The sequence below is a fragment of the Ailuropoda melanoleuca genome, chromosome 14, assembly GCF_002007445.2.
Source record: "Ailuropoda melanoleuca isolate Jingjing chromosome 14, ASM200744v2, whole genome shotgun sequence".
In the NCBI taxonomy this organism is placed as follows: domain Eukaryota; kingdom Metazoa; phylum Chordata; class Mammalia; order Carnivora; family Ursidae; genus Ailuropoda; species Ailuropoda melanoleuca.
Window position 1 is genome coordinate 27,291,465 of NC_048231.1, and position 22,991 is coordinate 27,314,455.

General features: G+C 47.5%; 1 protein-coding gene across 1 annotated transcript in view; it reads right to left on the bottom strand.

Annotated features, from left to right (window-relative positions):
* Window positions 1–3,149: 3,149 nt before the first annotated feature.
* PTPN21 (protein tyrosine phosphatase non-receptor type 21) overlaps window positions 3,150–22,991 on the bottom strand; it is a 72,745-nt gene continuing 52,903 nt past the window's right edge. Inside the window, 10 exon segments of the mRNA XM_034642403.1 lie at window positions 3,150–4,451; window positions 4,658–4,818; window positions 5,354–5,588; window positions 5,774–5,902; window positions 8,169–8,390; window positions 9,325–9,462; window positions 13,421–13,642; window positions 13,644–14,827; window positions 18,797–18,881; window positions 19,516–19,576. Coding sequence (XP_034498294.1) covers window positions 4,323–4,451; window positions 4,658–4,818; window positions 5,354–5,588; window positions 5,774–5,902; window positions 8,169–8,390; window positions 9,325–9,462; window positions 13,421–13,642; window positions 13,644–14,827; window positions 18,797–18,881; window positions 19,516–19,576 — 2,566 coding nt within the window. The 3' untranslated portion in view covers window positions 3,150–4,322.

Sequence of the window (22,991 nt, forward strand, 5' to 3'; positions counted from 1 at the left end):
AGGAAAGGGAGGGTGTTTAAGGGGCAACAGGAAAGTTAGGAGAGTAGGAGTGCCAACTCACCCTCCTTCACCCCTGCCCTGCCTCGTGGGTGCTTTCACAGGTGCACTCCCGCTCACTTCCCTTTAACATCCCGATCTGCCCCCTTCCCTTCGTGAGCCATTCAAGTTTCTGTAACACATGGTGGGATGTTCCCTTATGTGGAGTTCTCTCAGCAAACGCTGATCAAGTTGACCAACTGGTTGCTGAGGCTCGGGCCCTAGCACCAGGCAGAGGATGCGTTCTCAGATCTCACCACGAGGGTGCAGCAGGGAGAAAATTTGCTCTCTTTCAGAGCTCTGATCACCGCGATTTGGTTCTATATACCAAACAAGGTTTGGGAGGACAAACCAGGAGAGTTAACTAACACCCACTTGGAATACGGTTTACAAGGGGAAATATTACTATTTTCCTCAATAATTCCACACACATACATCTGAACTTTTAGAGCATAATTTTTATTTGGGAACTGCATGTAATATACAGGAAACTATGCCACTTTAACCGCCCGAGGACCCCTTCAACTGTTTCCTAAAATCCTCATCCCCAACACAGGCAAACTTTAAACAATTGGACTTTCTGATTTTTCTTCATTTTTCTATAGTTGTAGATACTGGAACAGAGCCCTTATCTAGAGGAATTTGGAAAACTCATGTTCTTTTGAGAAATGTTTTTCCAGGCAAATTCCTAATGTACCTAGTCCTCTATTTTTGAAATCTCTCAGCTCAATAAAGAGTCCCCTCCAATTTAGATTTCTTTTTTATTTTTTTTATTTTTTTTTTAAAGATTTTATTTATTTGACAGAGACAGCCAGTGAGAGAGGGAACACAAGCAGGGGGAGTGGGAGAGGAAGAAGCAGGCTCCCAGCGGAGGAGCCCAATGTAGGGCTCAATCCCAGAACACCGGGATCATGCCCTGAGCCGAAGGCAGACGCCCAACGACTGTGCTACACAGGCACCCCTAGATTTCTTTTTTAAAATAAAATTTAAACTGGAGAAAAGATAGTTTCAGCTTGTTCCACATGAAATCTTAATGGGAAACAAGTTCCCTAAATTTATATCCCAAAGTGTTCCTTTAAAAAGTCCGCTTTTAGGGGAGCCTGACTGGCTCAGTCGGAACAGCATGTGACTCTGGATCTCGGGGTTGTGAGTTTGAGCCCCATGTTGGGTGCAGAGACTGCTTAAAATGAAGAAATAAATTAAAACCTAAAAAAAAAAGTCTGATTTTAAAATCAATTTACAATAAACAGTAATTCTTGCTTCTATTTGTTCATGCAAGTTTCAAACCTGTTCCTACAGTGCAGGTGGATCTTCAGCCGTACATTTTAAAACATGAGGTTTTGTATTATATATATATTTTTTTTAGTGTTGTGAATACTAACATATCAACCCATCCTGAAGGGGCTTTTTTTCTTCTGACAACGAAAGCTTCACAGAAAAGTTGGCCCTGCCTGCTGTCATCACTCAGTCCTCCACCCTGACACAGTCCTCCTTTGCGCTTCTGCCTAGACCTTGCTCTTTCTGGAAGCTTCTAAGGAAGCGTAGGTCTGTCCACCTTCTGTGTTAATTCTGCCAAAGGGTTTTAAAGGCTAAATACTAGGGTTTTTGGAATACTTCACAGGTGTTCCAGAGGAAAGTAATTAATAATGACTGCACTTAACATTCCAAATGAATACTTTCTGTGCTCAAAACTCTCAGCTAAAATATTTCATCAAAAGACCCCACTAATCAGGAAGACTGATGCCTAGAGATGGCAAAATCAATCCATTGGAAAACACTGGTTTGTAACCTACTTTCTGTGAAAATGTACATTTTGGTAATTTTGCTATGAAATTTAGAATTTCAAGGAACTAAAAGACACTAAGATAGTGAAGCATTGTGTAAGTTTGGCAGACAGCAACATCCTCCGTTCAGGTGTGGTAAACCTATGAAGCCTAAATGTTGTACAGTTTGCTCTTGAAAATCACATTATTTCAAAGTCCAGTAATGTCAATTTTTATTCAGAAATACTTTCATATTTACTAACTGAAAAAGTTTAAATATTCGAAAGGGACAAAAAATTACATGGGTCTTAGAAGATGGTCAAACATGCGACATTTTAAGAGTGACATATAAATAGTGTAATTTAGCCCTCAGAAGTAATCTACTTCTAATTATTACAACCGGAACACAAATATACCATATATTACTCTTTAGATTTTTGTTTCACAGTATGCTCTTATCAATGGGACACTTCAAAATGTTTAAACCTGACAGAAAAGCGTTTTTTTTAAAAATGTACCATGGAAGAAAAAGAAAAACACTGAAAACTCCCGTCCTTCATGTGGTGTGGAGATGGGAAATATGACCATAAAAATCCCTTATCCCGTTCTTCTGGGAGCTCTTTCTCAATATTTACACTTGGGTCTACTGTTATTTAAACAGGACTCTTAAAACAATTTCAGGTTTAAAATTAACATTTTGTCCCTAAGTGAGCACTGTGCCACTTCCAGTCGTTCTCATTACCATCTCCTGAAGGGCCCTCTGGAGTGGTTGATTCTGGGTAACCCGGAGATGGCAGATCCACACCGTAGGAAGCCAATCCTGTCTCACCGCTGACAACACACACTTAGTGGTCCTGTTCAACGGTGAGTCAACCAGCCTTTGGAGCGAACGCTGGGAATCAGAACCAGCCCTAGGATACTGTCATTAGGAGAAGAGCCCTGGATGTGACATTTTGGAAGCTTTGCATTTTAGAGAAGCAGCCTCGGAAGGAAAAACGAGATGGCTCCTCAAGGAAACATACCCATTAAGTCCTTACCTACTCAAGTCCCTCTGTGACAAGGCCATCTTCGCCTGGACCAACGGCAACACTCTCCCTCTCCAGCTCAGCCACCGGGATGCGATCGATGCACCGGGAATAGCATGGGGGGCGAGGAGGAGCCAAGAAGGTAACAATGACCTCAGGGGTGAGGTTAGGGGGTCGGGGAGCTAAAACCCCAGCATCTCTTGAATAGCACAGCAATCTGGTGGCCCCACAAGTAGTTCGGGCTCTAGTTTGGGGAAAAGAGGTGAAACTACCATGAACTCTTCCCTTCTTTAATCAGAAGAAAATAAAGCCTCTTCAAGGCTTCTTTTAATGAAAATATAAACCTGACTTTATTAAAAAAGAATAGAAGTTTAGGTATAAGAACTCCAAGGAAACAGAGTGAGTCACAGACACTGACGTGAACTTCCCGGGGGTACCTACCCTCTGGGGGGCTCAGCCCCCATCCCCCAAGCCCCCACTCTCCACCGCGGCCTCTCAGTCTGAGCAGAGTTAATACTGCACTTCCGTCAAAGGCATCTCGCATTGGCCACCTTGCATTTACCCCGTGCTTACTCAGGCCCTGACCACCCCACGTGACTTAGCCCTTACCTCTTCCCACACTTCTGGATACCCACTGCTACCGTCTCATCTATCAAGCATCACATATATTAACATTCAGATTTGTCTTTAACAACAAAGTGCTTAAAACCAACCTATGCGGTTGTTTTTCACTTCATTTGCAACCAATAAGATCAAACTCATTTAGGTTTACAAATAATACTGAAAAAAATAGTGACTCTGAGTATTGTCTTCCGTTCCCAATAATGTGCCTTCATTCCCGACTTTCTCTTACAGTAACTGACTCATTTCAGTACCTTAGTGAGTTGAACTCTTGTTTGGAAAATAGAGAAGGTACAAATATACAGAATATTTTAGGATAAAAAATTTTCTGAATATAAAAATGCTTTCTATGTTTCAAAATAACACTTTTAGATTCTTCTTGGAGTTTTGGGTTTGGTAACTAAGCTGTTAAGGTTTTTTAAAAATTACAAGAGATAGTAACATGGTTTTAAATACAAACTTACATAGGAACCAATCACATCTGTGGACCATCCCCATGGAAAGCTCAGTTTCTCAGGAAGAAAACCCCTAATACTTCAGTCATAAAATAAAATTCCAAGATACCAAGATAGAAATTGATGTGCCTTACTGATTGCCAGGGTTGCCCGGCACAGCTTCTGTACAACAGAGAATCGACCAGGGAACAACTGCCACAAAGTGTGCAAGTGCTGCACGTCAGACCGACGGGGCTGGGCCAGGCCCCGGGGACCACATCCTTTTGTCCTTCAGCTCCTTCCCCGCCCCGTGCTCTGCATGAGTCCCTCTGTGCGCCGTCATCCATGCGCCACAGGCGGCCGCGAGGAAGTACAAGTTAGGCAAGCGCTTTTGTCAGCCGTCACCGTGTCCCACCGTCGGTCCTGGCGCGAGCGGCGGGAGCTTATATGAGCCGCGAGCTCTTCAGGAACTGAACGAGCACGCGGTACACGAACGTGTACTGGCACAGCGTCTGCACCATCGCCATCCTCTGCTGTCTCAGCATGCCCAGCACCCGGGGGACGTCCAGCACCTGGAAGGAGGGGCAGCGCTGAGCGGGACGCCGGCCCTGTCCGGGCACAGCTCCGCTCAGGACACTGACACTCTCCTCCCTTAGCATCTTCCAGAAGAAGCCTGCGGGGAACTTGTTCAGAGGGGACCGCTGGGCCACCAGCTCCTTTCTTGCCCTGCCGTGTGCCCGGCCCGCTTCTCCCCCACCAACCACAAAGGGCTAAGTACCTCATTGTGTTCCAGACAGGCGATCATGATCTCTGACAAGATGACGACGCCAGTCCTTCCCACTCCGGCACTGCAGTGGACCAGCAACGGAGGGTTGGGGCTTTTTGGTTCACTGGTGCTGTTTGTATGGCGTCGAACAGACTGGATCTCCTCAAGATATGCTGTGAGAAAGCAGTGAAACAGAAAAAGATGCAGGGAATAAGGCCCATCAAACTGACAATGTTCAGATTTCATCACGGACCGGGAGGACTCCGGATAAAGAGCACTGGTGCCAATTAGCCACCCCGGGCGCTAACCGACAGCGTGATCGCGGGCACGCCACTGCCTCTGCTCCTCTACAAAATGACTCGCGGAGATAGTCTCGAAGCCCTTCTACTCGCCACCAAATCGTACTTCAAAAACTCCTTTCTGTTAAGCCTCCTCTAAACACTTAAAGCCTTTATTTTAAAGCAAGTCCAGGGGCGCCTGGGGGGCTCAGGTGACTGAGCACCTGCCTTCGGCTCGGCTCATGATCGCGGAGTCCTGGGATTTCTCTCTCTCTCTCTCTCTCTCAAATAAATGAATAAAATCTTAAAAAAAATAATAAAGCAAGTCCAAAGCGTCTCTGAGACATCATAAAGGAAACAGTTCAGGAGCCTACGTCTTTCTCCGTGTGGATGATGTCAGCAGAGGCCTGCTGGGCACGAAGACACTTACATAAAAATCCCTTGAGGTCCTCCGGGCAGCCGTGCTCAGGCCAGTCCGTGTACTGGAGATGCCACACTGTCCTCTCCTGCCCCGTGAGCAGGTGCTTCATCTTCAAGCCTGTGGTGGCGTAGCAGCCAGAGTCGGTGCGGAACCGGGTCGTGATCTTAAACCTCCCGTAGGTGACGGTGTTGTGCCGGGAACCCAGTCGTGGCCAATACCTGAAGCTCTTCTCCCTTCCACCCTCCTGTGAAAGACACGTCCGGTCAGCACACAAGAGCAGGGGCAGCGGCGGGAGCCCTTTCATAGAGACAGCACGTCTGAAGGCAGAGCTGCACCCCCACCCCTCCTGCTGTACAGGTCACGATTCCTCATGAGCCACGTGAACTGCTCTCAGCTTCAGAGAATCGATGACGAGAAATGAGCACTTACCTCCTCTACTGTCACCATTGCTATAATGGCGATTCCCTGTTCCCACACCATCTGCCAGAAATCCTGACAGGTATTCTGTAGTGGCCCCTGTGTGGCAATATAATCCCACTCAATTCCACTGACAGAGACCTGAAATTAGAACAGATTTTTTAAAAAAAATTAATGTGTGGGGCACCCGAGTGGCTCAGTCTGTTAAGTGGCCAACTTTTGATTTCAGCTGAGGTCATGATCTCAGGGTTGTGAGATCGAGCCATTGGGTGCTGTGCTCAGTGGGGAGTCTGCTTGGGAGTCTCTCTCTCTCTCTAAATAAATCTTTAAATATTTATTAATGTGTATGTGTATATATGTATGTATGCATGTTTTTTAATGATATACTAAAAAATGAACTGAATTACTCAGAATAAAGATTTCTCTCTTATTCTTTTTCCTTGTTAATACAATTCCCATTACTACCTGTTTATAAACTTACACACTCTAAATTCACATAATATCCACGTGACCTGGGACAATTTGCTTCACCTCTTTGACTCTCTGCTCTCATCTGTAAAATACAAATATCACCCACCCTCATAGGGCCCTTGGCAGAACTGAGTCAATGTATACGGTGTCTGTACTAACAGGTTCTCAGTAAGTAGTTGTTACTGCTGCTGTTACAAAAACAGTATCAACATAATAGTACCTAAATTTCAAACACAGTTTCCCTCAGGAAGTACAAAGCACATTGGAAAAAGTAGGAACAATTAAGCCAAAACCGAAGTTAAATGCCAGATCTCTAGGGCAGAAAAAATATTCCTGCTTCAAGTGGTCTCACCTCTGAACTTCTGAGTCCAGAGCACCCTGCATGATACTAAGTTTCCACCCGAGACCGCACCTCCTTGAGAACAGGCTAAGGTAAGAGCGCCCGGCTGGACCTGTCGGCAGAGACCTGGGGGGAGCCCGCGCCCGCCGACAGGCGTGACCACAGCGGCTGCCTCCCAAGGCCCCGTGACCCTCCGCGCCGACCGGCGGTCAAGGCTGCGGGCTGGAGTGTGGGCTGCATCCCCTCACTGACGGCGGGCTCATTCAGTGGCCGTGCCCCGGGGGGTGCTAGCAGTGACCACGGCGAACAAGGGGGGGGTCTGTGGATGGCCGAGGCGGAGGGGTCAGTGCTTTACTCGGAGGGACGCGCAGGGAGACCCCGCGCTGGTTAAGTGGCCGATCAGGAGTCCTGAGGCTCAGCGGCCGCCTGCAGCTGACGACCTGAGATTCTGTAACACCCACATAGGCCTGCGGCTTGATCCAGTTCTCATCCATCCCGTCATGAGAGACTGGAGGAGTGACTCCACAGAAACGCTCAGATTTTAAATAAACTACACCCATATGATAAAGTGCAACACAGATTCCCCAGGACGGCCAAGGGCACCGACAGCCAGGTCCCTGAAAGCCTCAAGCGTGAACCTGCCCTCACTAAATATCACTTGCACATGAAATAAAATGTGGGAAAGAAGAAAAACTCCTGGCCATGGATACGTCCTCATTCACTCCCAATAAGGAAGCTTCTCCCTCCCAAAATAAAAGCACCGGATCTCCAGCCAGCACAAACAAAGGGTACACGCTGCCAAAGAGAGAGCCTGCTTTCCGCACCTCCCGGGGGGGGGGGGGGGGGGGGNTCATTATCCCTTTTCCCGTCTTCCTGGGTATGACGTTACCCCAGGTAAAGGGCGTTCCACGGTCTCCAGAGGAAAAGTGGCACTGCTTCTCCAAACAACAAAACGATGGTGAAAAGTGATCACAGGGAAAAAGCAAAAAGAACAGGCATCACCATGGTAAGGAAAAGCTTTGGCGAACACCATTAAAAAACCCAGATGAGGGGCGCCTGGGTGGCTCAGTCAGCCTAAGTGACCAACTCTTGGTTTTGGCTCAGGGCAGGGTCTCAGGGTTGTGAGATGGAGCCCTGTGTCGGGCTCTGCTCGAGACTCTCTCCCTCTTCCTCTGCCCTTCCCCTGCTCTCTCTCTAAAATAAACAAGCAAACCCAGACACCTCGTCATGTAAGAATCAATGCAGGAATGTGATAACAGGAAACTAGCAATTCTGCCGCAATGGAGAGAATTATGAGCCAGAAAGAGATCTTCAGATTTAGAAGTCCTAAGGTCAGGCCAAAGAATACTCCCTGAGTCCTGGCCACAGTGTTGGCGGCAGAGGGGCTTAGCCCGAGGGAGGGGAACGCAGCTTTGGCTCTGTTGGTAAACACTTCCTACCCAGCTGGGGTGTATGGATTTTCCGGTTTAAAACACAATTTGTCACAATGGCTCCAACTAGGCTGTTTTTAGAATACAGACATGAATACAGCTCTTACCATTCTTGTAACTGAACTCGCAACTTCACAGCCGTTGCGACCCCGCCCGCTCCTCTCACCTTAATATGTGACGCGTTGATGTAACCAGTATTGTTTTCTTTAGTTGGGACCAGCTCCACTCTGGCATCGTCGTAGGGAAGGACATCTTGGAATCGATTTCTTTCTGCGTTTTCAGGGAGTCGTGCTGTTGAGCACTCCCCATCAACTAGCCGTTTTTTAAGAATTTTTTCATATTCTGTGAATACCATTCCCTGTTCTAACCGCTGTTCCAGAATTCTACACTGTAAAATGGGACAGGTGGAATGATATGAGTATCGTCACATGTCCAAGCTGCATTCTGATGGCACATTTCAAATCTTGTTTTCTGCTTCAAGTTTTGCATTATCTAGTATTGACAACTCTAGATGAAACGAAAGCTAAGTTTTTAACAAGCCGTAACAATAAGAGCTAAAATAACAAAGAAAAATCACCTTGTTGGTGAGAAGCAGAATGCAGAGTTCTGTTTAAAGGTGAAAACTGGCCGACAATAATTTGAACTCATTTTCTCTAAATCTATGGTCAATTTTGTGACTCCTAAGGAAGAGAAAGTTCTCCTGGAGAATAGCAAACCCTAGAGTAGGCGAATCAATTTCAATCTCTATAAAAAATGCTTCAATTTTCTAATCTATGATATGCAAAAACTGAGAAAAGTAGTAAATATCAACACTATCTCCAGGATCCCGTTGTAAGCAAATTAATTTTTACTTAGCATTAATTCATGCCTGTCTGATTGAGATATAATAAAACTTCACAGCAAATATATCTTGGTCACAAAGAAAGTCATGAAAAATTCAGTAACTGTTTACTCCTGAAATAAATTTTCAATACAATGAAAGCAGTCAAAGTGTGCTCTCTTTCCCATGTGTATTCATATGGACTTGTAGAATTCCCCTAATTTAAAGTCATCAAAAATCAAGACTGCGGCAGATGGCCAGAAGAAGGTAAAGCACATTCAGGAACAAACAAACAAAAAATTAACATTTACTCTAAAATTGTCTATTAACATATTAGATTTGCCCTAATTTTGACATCCAGATGATAAAATGCCTTAACGCTCATTTATGATAATTAGACATATTAGCAAATTCACTAAAAATCTGAAGGCAGCATTCTTATAGCATTTTACGGACCGTCCCCGAGAAAGCATACCACTCGGTCCATACGTCTAGTACGTACCCTCTCGTCATTGGTGGCTCTGGCCGGCACTTCCTTTCCTTCATCAGGCAGAGGCAGTCGAGACAGAGAGAGTCCGTTTAGGGCAGCCAATTTGAGAGGACCAATTTTTTTTGCATCTACCCGGCTCTTTTTCATTCCCTATAAAAATATTTATATGTATATATGAAATATACACAAATACAACCCCCTTGAGAAATTTCAGTGGACTGAGGACTGGAAACAAACGGAAGGAGTGTTCTTCACCAACCACCACAGGAGAGATTACACTCCACACACACGTTTGTTTAACAAACATTGGGAGGAAGACATTCTTTTCAAGGCCAAAGCCCTGATAAGTCTTGCAGATAGAAGATTATGAAATGCAATTCGTTTCAAGTCTCTGTTGTAATGAGAGGTGAGGCTCCAGGCAGACAGCATTCCTTCACAGAACTCCCAAATCTCAAAACAGGACACACACACACAAATCAGCGGCAGTCCACAAAAAGGGTTTTAAATGCAGTCACATGATTGCAATAGGCTTTTGTAATTTTTTAAAGATATAAACTAGTTCTTCAAACCATTCTGAAAAAATTAAATGTTTTCTGTGGTCGCTCTCTCTAGTCTATCCTACATTCTGTTGCAGACGGGGGTGACCTGGGTTGGACCACCACACCTCAGAACCTGCCACATTTTTAACCAGGAACAGACAACAGGACTGAAATCTCCACCGTGACACCAGGAAGATAGGGTAAAGGACAGGTTATCAGTCTCCTGAAAATGTGCGTCTCCTAACGTGACTTTGGAAGTAATGATCTTGCTTTCTCGGCAGCCGAGTCCTAGAAGGCGAAGTCCCCTCAGACACTCCACCTCCTCGGAAACCACAGTCACGACAGTAGTAGCCCTTGTTTGACAATGGTTTTCTCAGTTCCGTCTCACAAATGCAATCAGCTTTACTCCAGCTCTACCACCTGGGAGGGAGAGGCTAAAAGGCTGCGGCCTAGGCTAAAGTGTCATGATTTTGACTTGGGCAGAAAGCCCCGGCACGCTGCCCTTTAACAACTGGTGGTGGGTGGGGGGGGTGTCTGATGTGCAAAGTTGGCCAGTCTCCATGGTGCGAATACTCCCACCATGGCTGATTTCAAGCTGCCAATGTGACATCAAATGGCTCACAAGACTCCTGAAAACTCAAGCCGGCTCTCGCCCACCAGGACAAGGCGGCTCCAGGTCTGTTCTGCTGGAGAACGCAGCCAGGAGGGCCCGCCGCGCCATATGCTGGAGGGAACTGATTGGCTGAGAGATCGGGGTCTAAAGCCAGTATGTGAAGACAGACGCGAAGCATCAGAACCAGCACTGCCCTTAGAGTACAAACACGTGGTCTGCAGGGCACCGCCCCACGGTAATTTATGTGAGAACCACCAGCCAGGACTAAGAGGGTACAGTCGGGAAATCAGACCTTGCTGTAAGAGCACTCCAATCAGCCCACTCTTTTTCAGATAACAATCAAGTCACTGGAGGTGGAGAAGGGTGGAGAACTCTAAATGTTTCTGCTTGTCTGCAATGTGGTTCACTGTTTTTAATACTAAACTCCCATAACCTTAATTCACATTACTATATGAACTCAGTTTTTCTGTTCTAACAGTGAAGGTCATGGCAACCCCATGTTCCTATGAGGAGTCCCAGGGGCTTAGCAGGGGTTGAGCTCTTCAGTTCTTGGGAAGTCAGTATGATGCAATCTCACAGTCATCAGCTAACTTCACCCCAGCATTTTTTATAAGCCAGGACCTCACTTATCCTGCAACAACTCTCCGGGGTCAGCTTCCATTACAAATGAGAAAGTGGAGTCAGAGAGATGGGACAGATTGCCCAAGGTCGCACAGTTGCCTCGTTATAAATGGTAATCATTGTCAAAAAAGAAAAACCCTTCCTTAAAGTCAGCTATGCCCCATCATAGAATTTACAAAGCATTTTTCATGCCCAACCTTCTGTGGGACTTAACATAGCAGGCAGAGCAGAGGTGACAGTCCCCTCTGCTACAGACGGAGATGAGGTTCTGGTGCTGCAGGTCCAGCCCATGGGGCGGAGAACTAATACATGGGAGGGTCTAGCCTCAGACCCAAGTTCTTCCACTCTTTGGCCCTAGACCTCTCCCCCAAGCCACAGCCGCCATACACCTTCTTCAAGCAAGGAGAATCCATTATGCCAAAGAAGGGGAGCAAGAGCATACTCTAATCATAAAACTGTACTAATACCGTGGGTCTTAAGTCAGCGAGGGAGAAAATTTGTATTTTTAGAGAACCAAACTGATCAAAAGCCTCAGATTTAGGGCATCTTGCCATATCCCATTCAAAAGGTACAGGGACAATATGCTTGAATAGTGGACTATACTCAAAGCAAGTATCGTCTGGGGAAAAGACTTCGGTCACGCATAAAAATGATGGATAGTTCTGGGGCACTTGGGTGGCTCAGTCAGTTAAGCATCTGACTCTTGATTTTGGCTCAGGTCATGATCTTAGGGTGGGGAGATCGAGCCCTACATCAGGCTCCATGCGCTAGGCATGCAGACTCAGGTAGAATTACCTTTCAGAGATACATCCACACCCTGTTCCCACCCTGAATCATTGATCATGAGTCCACACCTCCCACTCCAGAGGACCTGAGACACTGGTCTTTACTGTTCATGTAGGTAAGAATGTAATCCCAAGAAAAATTAAAAATAAACTTAAAATTCAAACCCCAAATTCGTTAAAAGCAAACCCACTTAAATCCACGGCACTACTGTAAGTGGTTTCAGTCTACCTCTGCTGATCAATTTCATACACGCTGTAAAATTGCATTAATTTTCTTCCAGTTAATGAAGATGTTATTATATTTGTGATGGGTCCTCAAGTCTGAGTATGCAGGCTATCAGAGATGGGAGAGGAGTCCGAGCTGCTAGGGCACTGGGAGTACTGGGAGACAGAATGAATAGGCTGATTACTCACTTTTGCTCAATCAGAGGACAGAGCTCAGGGTGGAGTCATGGGCAGTAAGGAGCCAGAAACCGGAGCAATGCAACAAGATGACTTAGAGTGGCCGCACTTAAGGCACAAAGGCACAAACGCGTGGCCAATGCTTGGGAACTCAAAAAGTTTAGGCGGAAAGATAGAAAACAGCAAGGCTTAGACAAGCAATAACTAGTTAATAAAATATTATATACAATATACCTCAATGCAGAACAGTGTGGAAGATCAGAGAGTAGGTTGCACAGATAAACATGGGTTTAAAATTCCAGTTCAGGCACCCACTAGCTGTGTGACCTTGGAAAAGTTACTTAACATCTCAGAGTCTGTTTTCTCTTCTGAAGGAACAATAGGCCTGTTGTAAGCTGGACATGCCTGGGAACGTGGTAAATGCTCCAGGAATGGCGGCTAGAGATGATGTTATGCTTTTATATTTTGCCCCAAATAAGAAGTGCATGGTTATTTATCATCTTGAGTATCAAAGAGCTGCATTTTCTCCAAGGGGCTCTGCTGGACTCTCAGTTCACTTAAAGAGCCCTGGAGCTCTCAGGTGTTTTGTCTTGACAAAGTGCCACCTTTCCAACCCCAGAATCCCTCTGCGGCCCTCAGAGATCACGGCCAGGCAATTCAAGCTGCACCCACACACTCCGACAGCAGCAACCTTCCCCTCGGGGGTCGCTCCTCTTCGTATGGCTGCATCAGCACACGGTGTTTCTAATTGGCGGCTAAGCGATCTTACCTCAAACCGGCGAAACCATAACTTCCTTTTCCTTACCGCTGCGTTGCTAAACCCTCCCTCCCTCCCTTCCTCCCTTCCTCCCTTCCTCCCTCCCTCCCTTCCTTCCTTCCTTCCTTCCTTCCATTCCACAGAGCACTTCCTTTAATTTATTCCAGCAAAACCACTAAAATTCTAACCGATCCTCCTTATTTCCACAGATAATCAAACTCAAAGTGTTCCAAATATGATAGAAATAATGGCGGGAGGGGGGATGAGAAGGGCTCGAAGAAACAAAAGCTAAACCCGCCAGACACGAGAGTCAAAGCGGAGACGCACGGAGGGGCCAGCGCTCCGCAGGTGCCGGCCGCCCGATCTCGGCACCGCCGCACACTAGGCTTACCCCTAGCGGCGGAAGGCCTTCCACCACGTTCTTCTTCCCCGAGAGGAGATCGGACACCGGCCGCTGCTTCACGGAGTCCCTCCTGGCTCGGTAGCGCCCCGACGTGGTGAGGTCGGACTCGGACATAGAGGGCGTGAGAAGCCCCTCTCGGCGAGGCCGGAGGGCCTCCCCGAGCGGGGGCGCAGGCTCGCGGCCGTGGAGGAGGCCCGGGCCGGGCGCGGCGGGTGGAGCCGCAGGGCCAGCGGGAGGGTTCCGGCAGCGGCTCCGGGGAGTGGCGGCCCCGGGGCGCGCGGGCCTGGGGAAGGGGCACCGCCAACGAGGCGATCTCCTCCTCCAGGTCCTCCTCGTCCTCGCTGCTGTGGATCAGCATGGTGGCGTCGGAGAGAGACTTCTTGTGGCCGTAGCCCAGGCCTCCCCGCTCGTCCACCGGGTCCCGCTCGGCCCTTTCGGGGAAGCCACCAGGCTGGGAGCCCGCCGAGACGGGCCTGGGCAGCGTGTCGGCGGCCGACGCGGACAGCGTGCGCTCCTTGAGCCTCAGGCCCTCGAGGCTGTGCGCCAGCCCGGCCACCTCGATGCTGTTCCTCTTGTGCAGGTGCGCGCGCCGGGCGGCCGTGAGCGGCTCGCTGACCTCCTGTAGGGAGTGCGCCACCGGCAGGCTGGCCTCCTGGAACGTCTGTACTGAGTGGTGCACGCGCCGGGTGATGAGGTCGGGGTTGCTGCTGCTTATGTACAGGTGGCGGGACAGGTCCGGGGTGCTGTTGGCCGGCCGCGGGGGCGGGTAGGGCGGGGGCGGGCGATACACCTGCGTCCGCATGATGTTGGGGGCCGGGTAGTCCTGTGCCTGCAGCTGCACGTTGGTCAGCTCGGGCACGCTGACGGCACCCACCACCAGCCGCCGCTCGGCGGGGTGCGGGTACGGAGACGGGCTGTGGAAACTGTAGTTGAGGCTGAACGGGTAGTGGGCCGACTGCGGGGAGGCGAAGTGGGCGTGCTCCCGAATTTCCGGCTGGCTGTAGACCAGCGCGTCGGGCCTGCTATAGGCATAGGAGTTGCCGATGTTGAGGTTGCGCAGCGAGTGGCTCTGCCTTTCGGCGTGCACCATTCCTCTGTTGAGCTGCTTCATCACGGTCTCGTAATCTGGGGTCGGGCGGTAGGACGGGGGGATCAGGGCGCTGTGCCGGTGGGACGGCACGTAGTCGGGCCTCATAACGTCACTCCCGGTGATGCTCGGGTTAGAGGACATGGGGGACGGCTGCAGGTAGGGCTGCGGGTTGTTTAGGGAGTTAGTGCTGTGTGCACTGTATACACTGCCGTTTCGGATCCGGCCATTGAGGTCAATCTGGGCTCGATCCAAACTCGTCAGAGAGTGACAATAGTATCCATTCTGGTTGGTTGCAAAGAGGTTATCTGGGAAACAAACACATTTAAAATGTATTTTAAAATGAGATTTTAAGATGTATAAATTGGACTAATTACTCTAAGCAAATACTGATAGGCCCTGAATGCTGATGACACTTTCAGTGTAGCTTACAAAAATCTATGCAGAAATAACTTGGCTTTACGCAGGCTCCCTGATGCCTGCGGGCATATCATTTCCTGGAGTCCCGGCATCCTCATCTATAGAATGGTGACGGCTTGCCTACCCTAAGGGTGGTATTCAGGATTTGGCCCCCAGTAAAGAGTAACCAAATCTAAATCCAATATTAAGAGTACAAATTATAAAATATTGTCTTTTTCTTTAAATCAAAAACATGTCTTGCTAGAATTGAAACAGACTTTCTGGAACTCTGGGTAGCTGGAGGCAGAGACACTGTTCAAGGCATTGGACCACTGCCTGCTCTCTCCCACTGGTGGGGATGTGGGACTCGCTGATGCTGAGCTAGTTCAAGCACCAACCGTCTGTAAAAACCTCCTTAAGTGGAATTCTGTGTTTTCTGTATAGGCTCTTCTAGAGTGAAGACAATTCACAGGCTCTACTTCTCCAGGTCCAACAATATCACCAGCTGCTGCATACCTCACCAGGGGCCAGACGTCATTCACAGCTGCCCCTCACCCCCACTCTGCCCCCACACACTCCAGTGGGATGCGGATCCACAGGCAGCGGAATCGGGAGTGCTGTCCAACCTACAGCGGCTGTGTGTGTGCCTGGTGGGGCTGCGAGGAGGCATGTTTCTTCTGTGCAATCTGTAGCTCACCGGAAACACCATCACTACTGAGGGTGATTTCTGACACTTCAAAGAGCAGCAGTCAGGTCCTTCAGAGAACAGCGGCCTTTCAAAAGTATTCTTTCTGGGATTCAAGAGCCGTGGAATGGTTTAAGTGACTAGTATTATCAAAGTGAAGTTATCACCATCTAGTATGTGGACCGTACTCAGGTGGCTCGCAAGCCAGGAAGAAACGGGCCTCGGATGTGTCACTGGATTCTTCCCGCTGACACCAAAGCTTCCCGGTCCCTGTGCTGCTTCCACACCTGGAATGCTCTGCCTCCTCTGAGCCCCCGGAGTTCCCCTTTCTCACTGCTGCCTCAGCTCAGGTCCTGACTCCAGCCTGTCTGCACAGGCACAGTTCCTGCCCCTCCTGGCCTCCCTGCCTGCGGGCTCCTCCCTACACCCCACAAACCATCCCTTTGTGAGCCCATGTATGTAAAAGACTGTTGAGAACCAATGGGGGGAAAGATGATTGGAATCCAGGTGAGTAAGGGGAGGGAAGAGATGTATACAACAACCACAATTCAAGGACACGTTACACTGTGAGATGAAGTGTGACAGGGGTCCATGCAGGAGGACGGAAGGATATCTTCCAGCTTGGGCTGGGTGGATGGGCACGGGGAGGGGAGAATCAAGAACAACCTCACGGAGGACACAGCATTCAAGCGTCCTGTGGTGGTGGGGAGGGCATGTCCAGCTTCCAGCAGCAGCCACTGTGCGTGGGATCACCCATCTTCATGGGTGTCTGTCAGCCATGGTCACATGACTAGCAGCGATCAAGGGAAAGAGAGCAGAGGGTTGAGAGCCAGTTTCCATGCTCCCTCCCCACCGCTACCCTGACCAACATTCCAGATGGAAGAGGCTCCTCCAGCCAGAAGGCCTGAGGCAGGTGGACATGGAGCAGAGCCCTCCTGCCGGTGCAGGGTAGCCAGGTAACCTGAGCAAGAAGTCACCTTTACTGCATAAGCCTCTGAGCTTTCCCCAGCACAGTCCAGCCTACCCGACGGGACGGAAGCACGCAGGCAGGAGAGTGCACAATGGCGTCCTCTAAGGACGGAGGGCATTCTGGGTGACAGGGCAGCACGGGCCAGACCAGGAGACCACTTCTGGAGGGCATCCTCAGTTTGGCTGTGGTGTCGGGTAGTTGGGAGATGAGTAAGAGAACAGTGGGAAATAAGACTGGAAAAGGAGCGCCAGGACACCAGGCAAACATTGGGGAACTGAGAAGAGCCTGGCACCCCTGTATCAGGTGGAAGATGTCCTCTTGTGTGGAGCACCCACTAGTCGAGTGAGGCTGGACTGAACCAGGAGCAGAGGGACAGGGAGACGGAAGAGATATTATACGGAGTTAGAGGCAAGAATGTGTGTGACAGACCGGGTGCCGAGGGGAAAAAAATAAAAAGGAAAGAAAAGCAAAATTATATGCAGTTTGGAATCCAAGTAACCAGGAGAGTGATGTCATCGCAAAGACGAAATAAGGATGAGGGGGAGGGACGGGCTTGTGGAGCAGAGTGATGAGCTCCAATTTACCATTTTCATTTTCAGCAAACTGTAATAGCTAATACCATAAGCCAGGTCCCCCGCTGAGGGCTTTCGGGGCATCACCCGTGGGACAGATGGGAGATGCGGGCTGCAGCGGGGAGCGATGACAGATGGGAAGTACAGATGTGACAGTCACCCCTGCCGAAATCTGAAATGTGGACGGGACTGCTGTGGGAGCCTGCACAGGGAGGGAAGGCCACCCAGGCAGACCCTCCCAAACAGCGAACACCACCGAGAGCGCAAGTGGAGAGAGATCCAGCGCACCGACAAGAGGTTTTTCAAGAGGAGCGAAAGCTCAGTTTGCCAGTGAGGAGGATATGGGAGGCACTAGGGACGGAGAGGGCAGCTGGGGCAGCGAAGTCGGAAGGAGTAAACGGGTAACCACCCACACGGGCACTACTCTCAGAAGCAGCAGGTGGAAAAGGGAAGGGAAAATGAACTCAAACCATAGTTGAAGAGAGCGGGGAGGGAGAAGTATTAGGCTATCTGCAGACTAACAAGGCAGAGAGAAGAGCCTTTAGCCAGCGGTGGGTGGGGCTGGGGGTGCAGAAGCACACAAGGGCGGGCACAAAGGGTCCGCAGTGAGGAAGGGAGAACACACCCCACCCCGAGGTGCGCCCACTGGGAGTCCACACCCTGCAGCACCGCTCCCCTACTGCTCACCTGCCTACCTCACTGCGTGGAAATTCTCATCTGTGCACCGAAGGTCCCGCACCCACAACAGTCACAAACCACCTCTGGTCCCTTCACACGCGGCTTCTCCCAGTTCCTTACATGAAGTCCAACCATACTACTCCCCTCCCCAGGGCCCCTTCCTCAGTCTGTGCCATGGCATTCACTGTCCCCCAAAACCAGGGGCGGCAATCCCCATCAACTGCCCACCTCTCTCTCTCTAGCTGCCGTCTTTCCAGAAAGCCCTTCTCAGTCTCCCCAACAAAATGAGAGTCTTTCGTCATGGAACTGCTCTCTCTCCTCAAAACAATCATGCTCTCTTTGGGCTTCAGTTATTTGTGTGCTAGTCTTATCCCCCACTAGTAGACTCTAAGCTTCTGAAGATGTGGAACTACTTCTCTGCATTAAATCTCCCGGGCCTCTGTAGTAGGGCCTTGTGCACAGAGGAGAGAGTGAATGTCTGCTGAGTGAATGCTTGAGGTTTGGCTTGGGAGGCACTGTCTTAAACACAGCTCTCTACACTAACTGAGTGAGAAATTAAAATAAATAAAAATTAAATGTTTAAACCTTTACACTGGGAAGCTCTCAGGCAGGAAAAAAAAACAAAAACAAAACCCAAAATGAGCCTGGGATATCTTGTGCTGGCAAGTGAGGAAACGCTCAAAGGCCAATGGGGGAGTGTCAGCAGGACAAAGGAGTTGGCTGAAAGGGGCTCCCAAGCACCAAACTTGGGATCATTTGAGCATCAGAATTTGATACTAAATATTGCTACACATTTTCAAGAAATTGAATCTAATGGCTGCTGCTTCCGTGAATCCAGGATGGCTATAATCATGGAAATGATTTGGTTATAACGTCAGCCAAAAACTATCCTGGCTCCAAGATCTCCAAGTCTTCACAGATTTATTCAAATAGTAATAATTTTATACAACATTTCAGAAATAGTGTACTTTACCTTGGGAGGAAGTGTATGGTTCTGTATAATGTCCATTATAATGCAGCTGGGGTGGGGGAGGCATCACATAGGGCTGGGGCTTGGGCTAAGGAATGGAAAGTTGGAAACAGGGTTAAAACATATTGCTGTCTATGTAATATATGTAAAGTAAGTCTCTGCTGGTTTCTTTCTGTCCATTAAAAAACTTCTAAGGAAGTTAAATATACATGAAGCCCCTACAGCTCTTATCATATCTGTCACTTTCAGTGTCTCCCAGAATGATAATGCCAAGGCCTACGCACTGATATCAGACATCAGAGATCACAAGAAAACAAGCTGTATCCAAAAAGTTAAGAGCAAGAAGGAATAGACAAAGTTTCCTGAGTCCTTATGCAAACATGTGAATGAATATAAAAAGCTTTTATGTAGTGTATTTAATCTTACCAGGCAAAATTAGCTAGCATTTTAAATAACTACTAACTTCTAATTGCTCTTCACTAATAGTAAAAAATTTTAATATTAGGTTGGACCTAATATTTAAATACTTATAATAAAATAAAAATTACATAAATATTAGGGTCAGCCCATGGAAAATTGTCATATCTTTGGTTAAAAACAATTGAAATACCAGCACACTTTTGTGGTCCAAACTAAAAATTAATACTATCAAAAGCATCTTTAATTAAGGAAGATGACATCAGTATAAGAAAAAAGCAATGATATTTTTCCTTCTTTCTTACCAGGGACACCCTTGAAGACGACCTCCTCCTAATTGGGTTCACTGTGACAGTCTGAGTTTGCCTAAAAAATAAGACATGTCGTTGAGACATACATGCACATAGTTTTCCTAATTCTGCCAAAATAAATTAATAAGAAGGTAAAAGAATAAATCTGCTAAAGCAAAAAGAAGACAAAGGAATCCAGTCATAAATGAGAGAAGAGGAGACTCTCTGCCCTCGCTTGGGGCCTCCACCCCCTGTGGCTGTCCAAACTCCTCCACCCACACTCCAGGGTTTGGGCCTTCTCGTGCCACAACATCTGCCTGGACGATCAGACGATGGGCAGGTGTATCTTTTCCGGGTCTATCCAGGTAAAACCTCCGGAATGAACATACACAGAAAGGAAAAGCGGCAAGGCTTGATCACCCACAAACATCCCAGGGAAGCAAGACTCCGTGCAAGTGTGTCTCTCCTGTGGGCCTGGGTCAGCACNTCGGGGGGGGGGGGGGGGGGGGCATCAACTGCCCGCCCAGAAGCCTGAAGCAATGGGAAATGCCTTTAGTTAAAATCCTCGTAACCACACACTACAAACATAATCAAGAAATAAGCTTATAACTTTGGTAACTTAATCTAGATTTCCCATAAGGAACTAAGTTAGAGAAAGCAAAAAAGTAGATATGGTTCAGTGGGCCTGTGGTAAACCTATTTACTTTTTTTTGCAAGAAACGTCTCTCTGATTGGTTTTAAATGTATTTTTTAGAAAGCGATGAGGGGTGCCTGGGTGGCTCAGTCCGTCGTGAGTTCAGGTCCTGCATTGGGCTCCATGGTGGGCGTGGAGCTGACTTAAACAACAACAACAACAACAACAAACAAACAACAACAACAACAAAGAAAGCAATGAGACTATTAAGAAGTGTGGACTGACATTTATCAGATAATGTGACATTTTAAACTATTCCCATCAAGTTCCATCTTTGAATAAATAATTACATCAAAAAGGAACGAGACAGGGGCGCCTGGGTGGCTCAGTCCTTAAGCGTCTGCCTTCAGCTCAGGGCGTGATCCCAGCATTCTGGGATCAAGCCCCACATCAGACTCCTCCGCTGGGAGCCTGCTTCTTCCTCTCCCACTGCCCCTACTTGTGTTTCCTCTCTCGTTGCCTGTCTCTCTGTCAAATAAATAAATAAAATCTTTAAAAAAAAAAAAAAGGGAACGAGACAAAACAGCTCGTGTGTAATTTTACCACTTTAAAACAGAGGCAGGATTTTTTCGTTCTTGTGTGCCGTTTATCGCAGATAAAATCTAGGAACCTAAACACATGGGATTCTTTACTTTGTTGATGACTTACATAATTTCCCCCCAGTACTTCCCCCCCTTTCTTTTTAAGAGAGAGACAGAGAGAGCATGTGCATGCATGAGGTGGGGAGGGGGGGGAAGAGGGAGAAGGAAAGAGAGAATCCCAAGCCAGCTCCAAGCACAGCGGGGAGCCCAATGCAGGACTCAGTATCTCCACTCTGAGATCATGACCTGAGCCGAAATCAAGAGTCAGGTGCTCAACTGACTAAGCCACCCTCTCCCCCCAGTTTTTTTTTAAAGCTCTATGCCCAACATGGGGTGTGAATTCACCACCCCAAGATCAAGAGTCCCATGCTCTACTTACTGAACCAGCCAGGCACCCCTCAAAGCACTTTTTAAAAAAATCTTTTACCATCCATTCCTGGCTCATGAGCTTATGTGACACATAAATACTAATTACAAAAATATTTTGTGACTTTTGGTTATAGTGTTCCAAGGACTAATTACTAGAAAATCCATAATCACAAAGTGAATACTCAACATGTTTAATCAGCAAATGTACCATAATATCAAGTCTCACGTCTCCTAAATTAACATGATTGCTAGCATTCTAACCACTAGTACCTTATTGGTTTTTTTTAAGATTTTATTTATTTATTAGTCAGAGAGAGAGAGCACGAGCAGGGTGAGTGGGAGAGGGAGAAGCAGGCTTCCCGCTGAGCAGGGAGCCCAATGCAGGGGGGCTCCATCCCAGGACCCTGGGACCATGACCTGAGCCGAGGGCAGATGCTTAACTGATTGACCCACCCAGGAGTCCCCCACTAATACCTTATATTCAAAACCTGAAAACTAGCTTATTTTGAGAAGACTTGAGATAAAATAAAAGTAGTGCTTATCATTTCTGATTAAAAATGATCACCAGATACTGGGCTTGAATGAAACTAGATTGGTACTGACTCAGTAACAGAGTGTTAGGATAAGGGAATATAAGAGCAATCTGCAATATGTGGTCTACCTCAAAATAAAAACTGATTATGTGATAAAAGTGATCTTCCAGCTCAGCAGAGAGAAGATATAGGTTATTGGTACAATGGACCATTTATAAGAAGTTCAAGTCTCATATGCCACATAAGAAAGCACATAGCAGATGGATTTAAAAATTAAAAATTTAAATATGAAGTCATAAGTGAACTTACAGAAAATATAAGTGAATACTTCTATTATATATCATAGGCTGAAGATATATCTAAACCCAAAAGCAATAATAGAAATTACAAAGAGGGGCGCCTGGGTGGCGCAGTCGTTAAGCGTCTGCCTTAGGCTCAGGGCGTGATCCCAGCGTTATGGGATCGAGCCCCACATCAGGCTCCTCCGCTGGGAGCCTGCTTCTTCCTCTCCCACTCCCCCTGCTTGTGTTCCCTCTCTCGCTGGCTGTCTCTATCTCTGTCAAATAAATAAAATCTTAAAAAAAAAAAAAATTACAAAGAAAAAAAACTGAGTGCTTATCAGGAACTTAACATCAGGTGACTACAATTTGTTTTACTAGGTGACCTTCTTTAATTAAACGCTTTTTGTAATAATTTCCTTTCATCATCATCAAAATGTGTTGAGGTTTTTGCTAAAGAGTAAGTGTCTCTTTTCCAAACAACATTCCATCCGCCAGAATTTATGTTACTCAACAATAACAAAATGGATGTTAATCCTATTAGGCTGCAAAAATCCCCGTATCGATCGTAAAGCTCTATGGGTCCTAAGTGAGGCCTCCTTAGTGGCGGGAGTTGGGATAGGGCACCTGGGCACTGTGCTTTGTTTCGTTAACCGCCCCTTAAAATAGCCAAGTGTCCAGAATTTGAAAGCATCATTCTGTAGCCTGAGGTTTACTTTGCCGCTGCTTATTCTCCATCATCAGGGCTAGGTTTCAGCAAAACTGGGTCCTTTGAAGTTTATATTTAGCCCAAATGGACTGAACTTTTAAATTACTATAAATTCAACAGGCGCCTGGGTGGCTCAGTCAGTTGGGCAGCCAAGTCTTGATTTCAGCTCAGGTCATGATCTCAGGGTAGTGAGATCGAGCCCCGTGTCAGGCTCTGCACTGGACGTGGAACCTGCTTAAGAGCGGTTCCTTCTCTGAAGAGGTTCCTCCTCTCTCTCCTCCCTTTGAGCCGCCCCACCTCGTGCTCATGCATGTGCTCTCTCTCTAA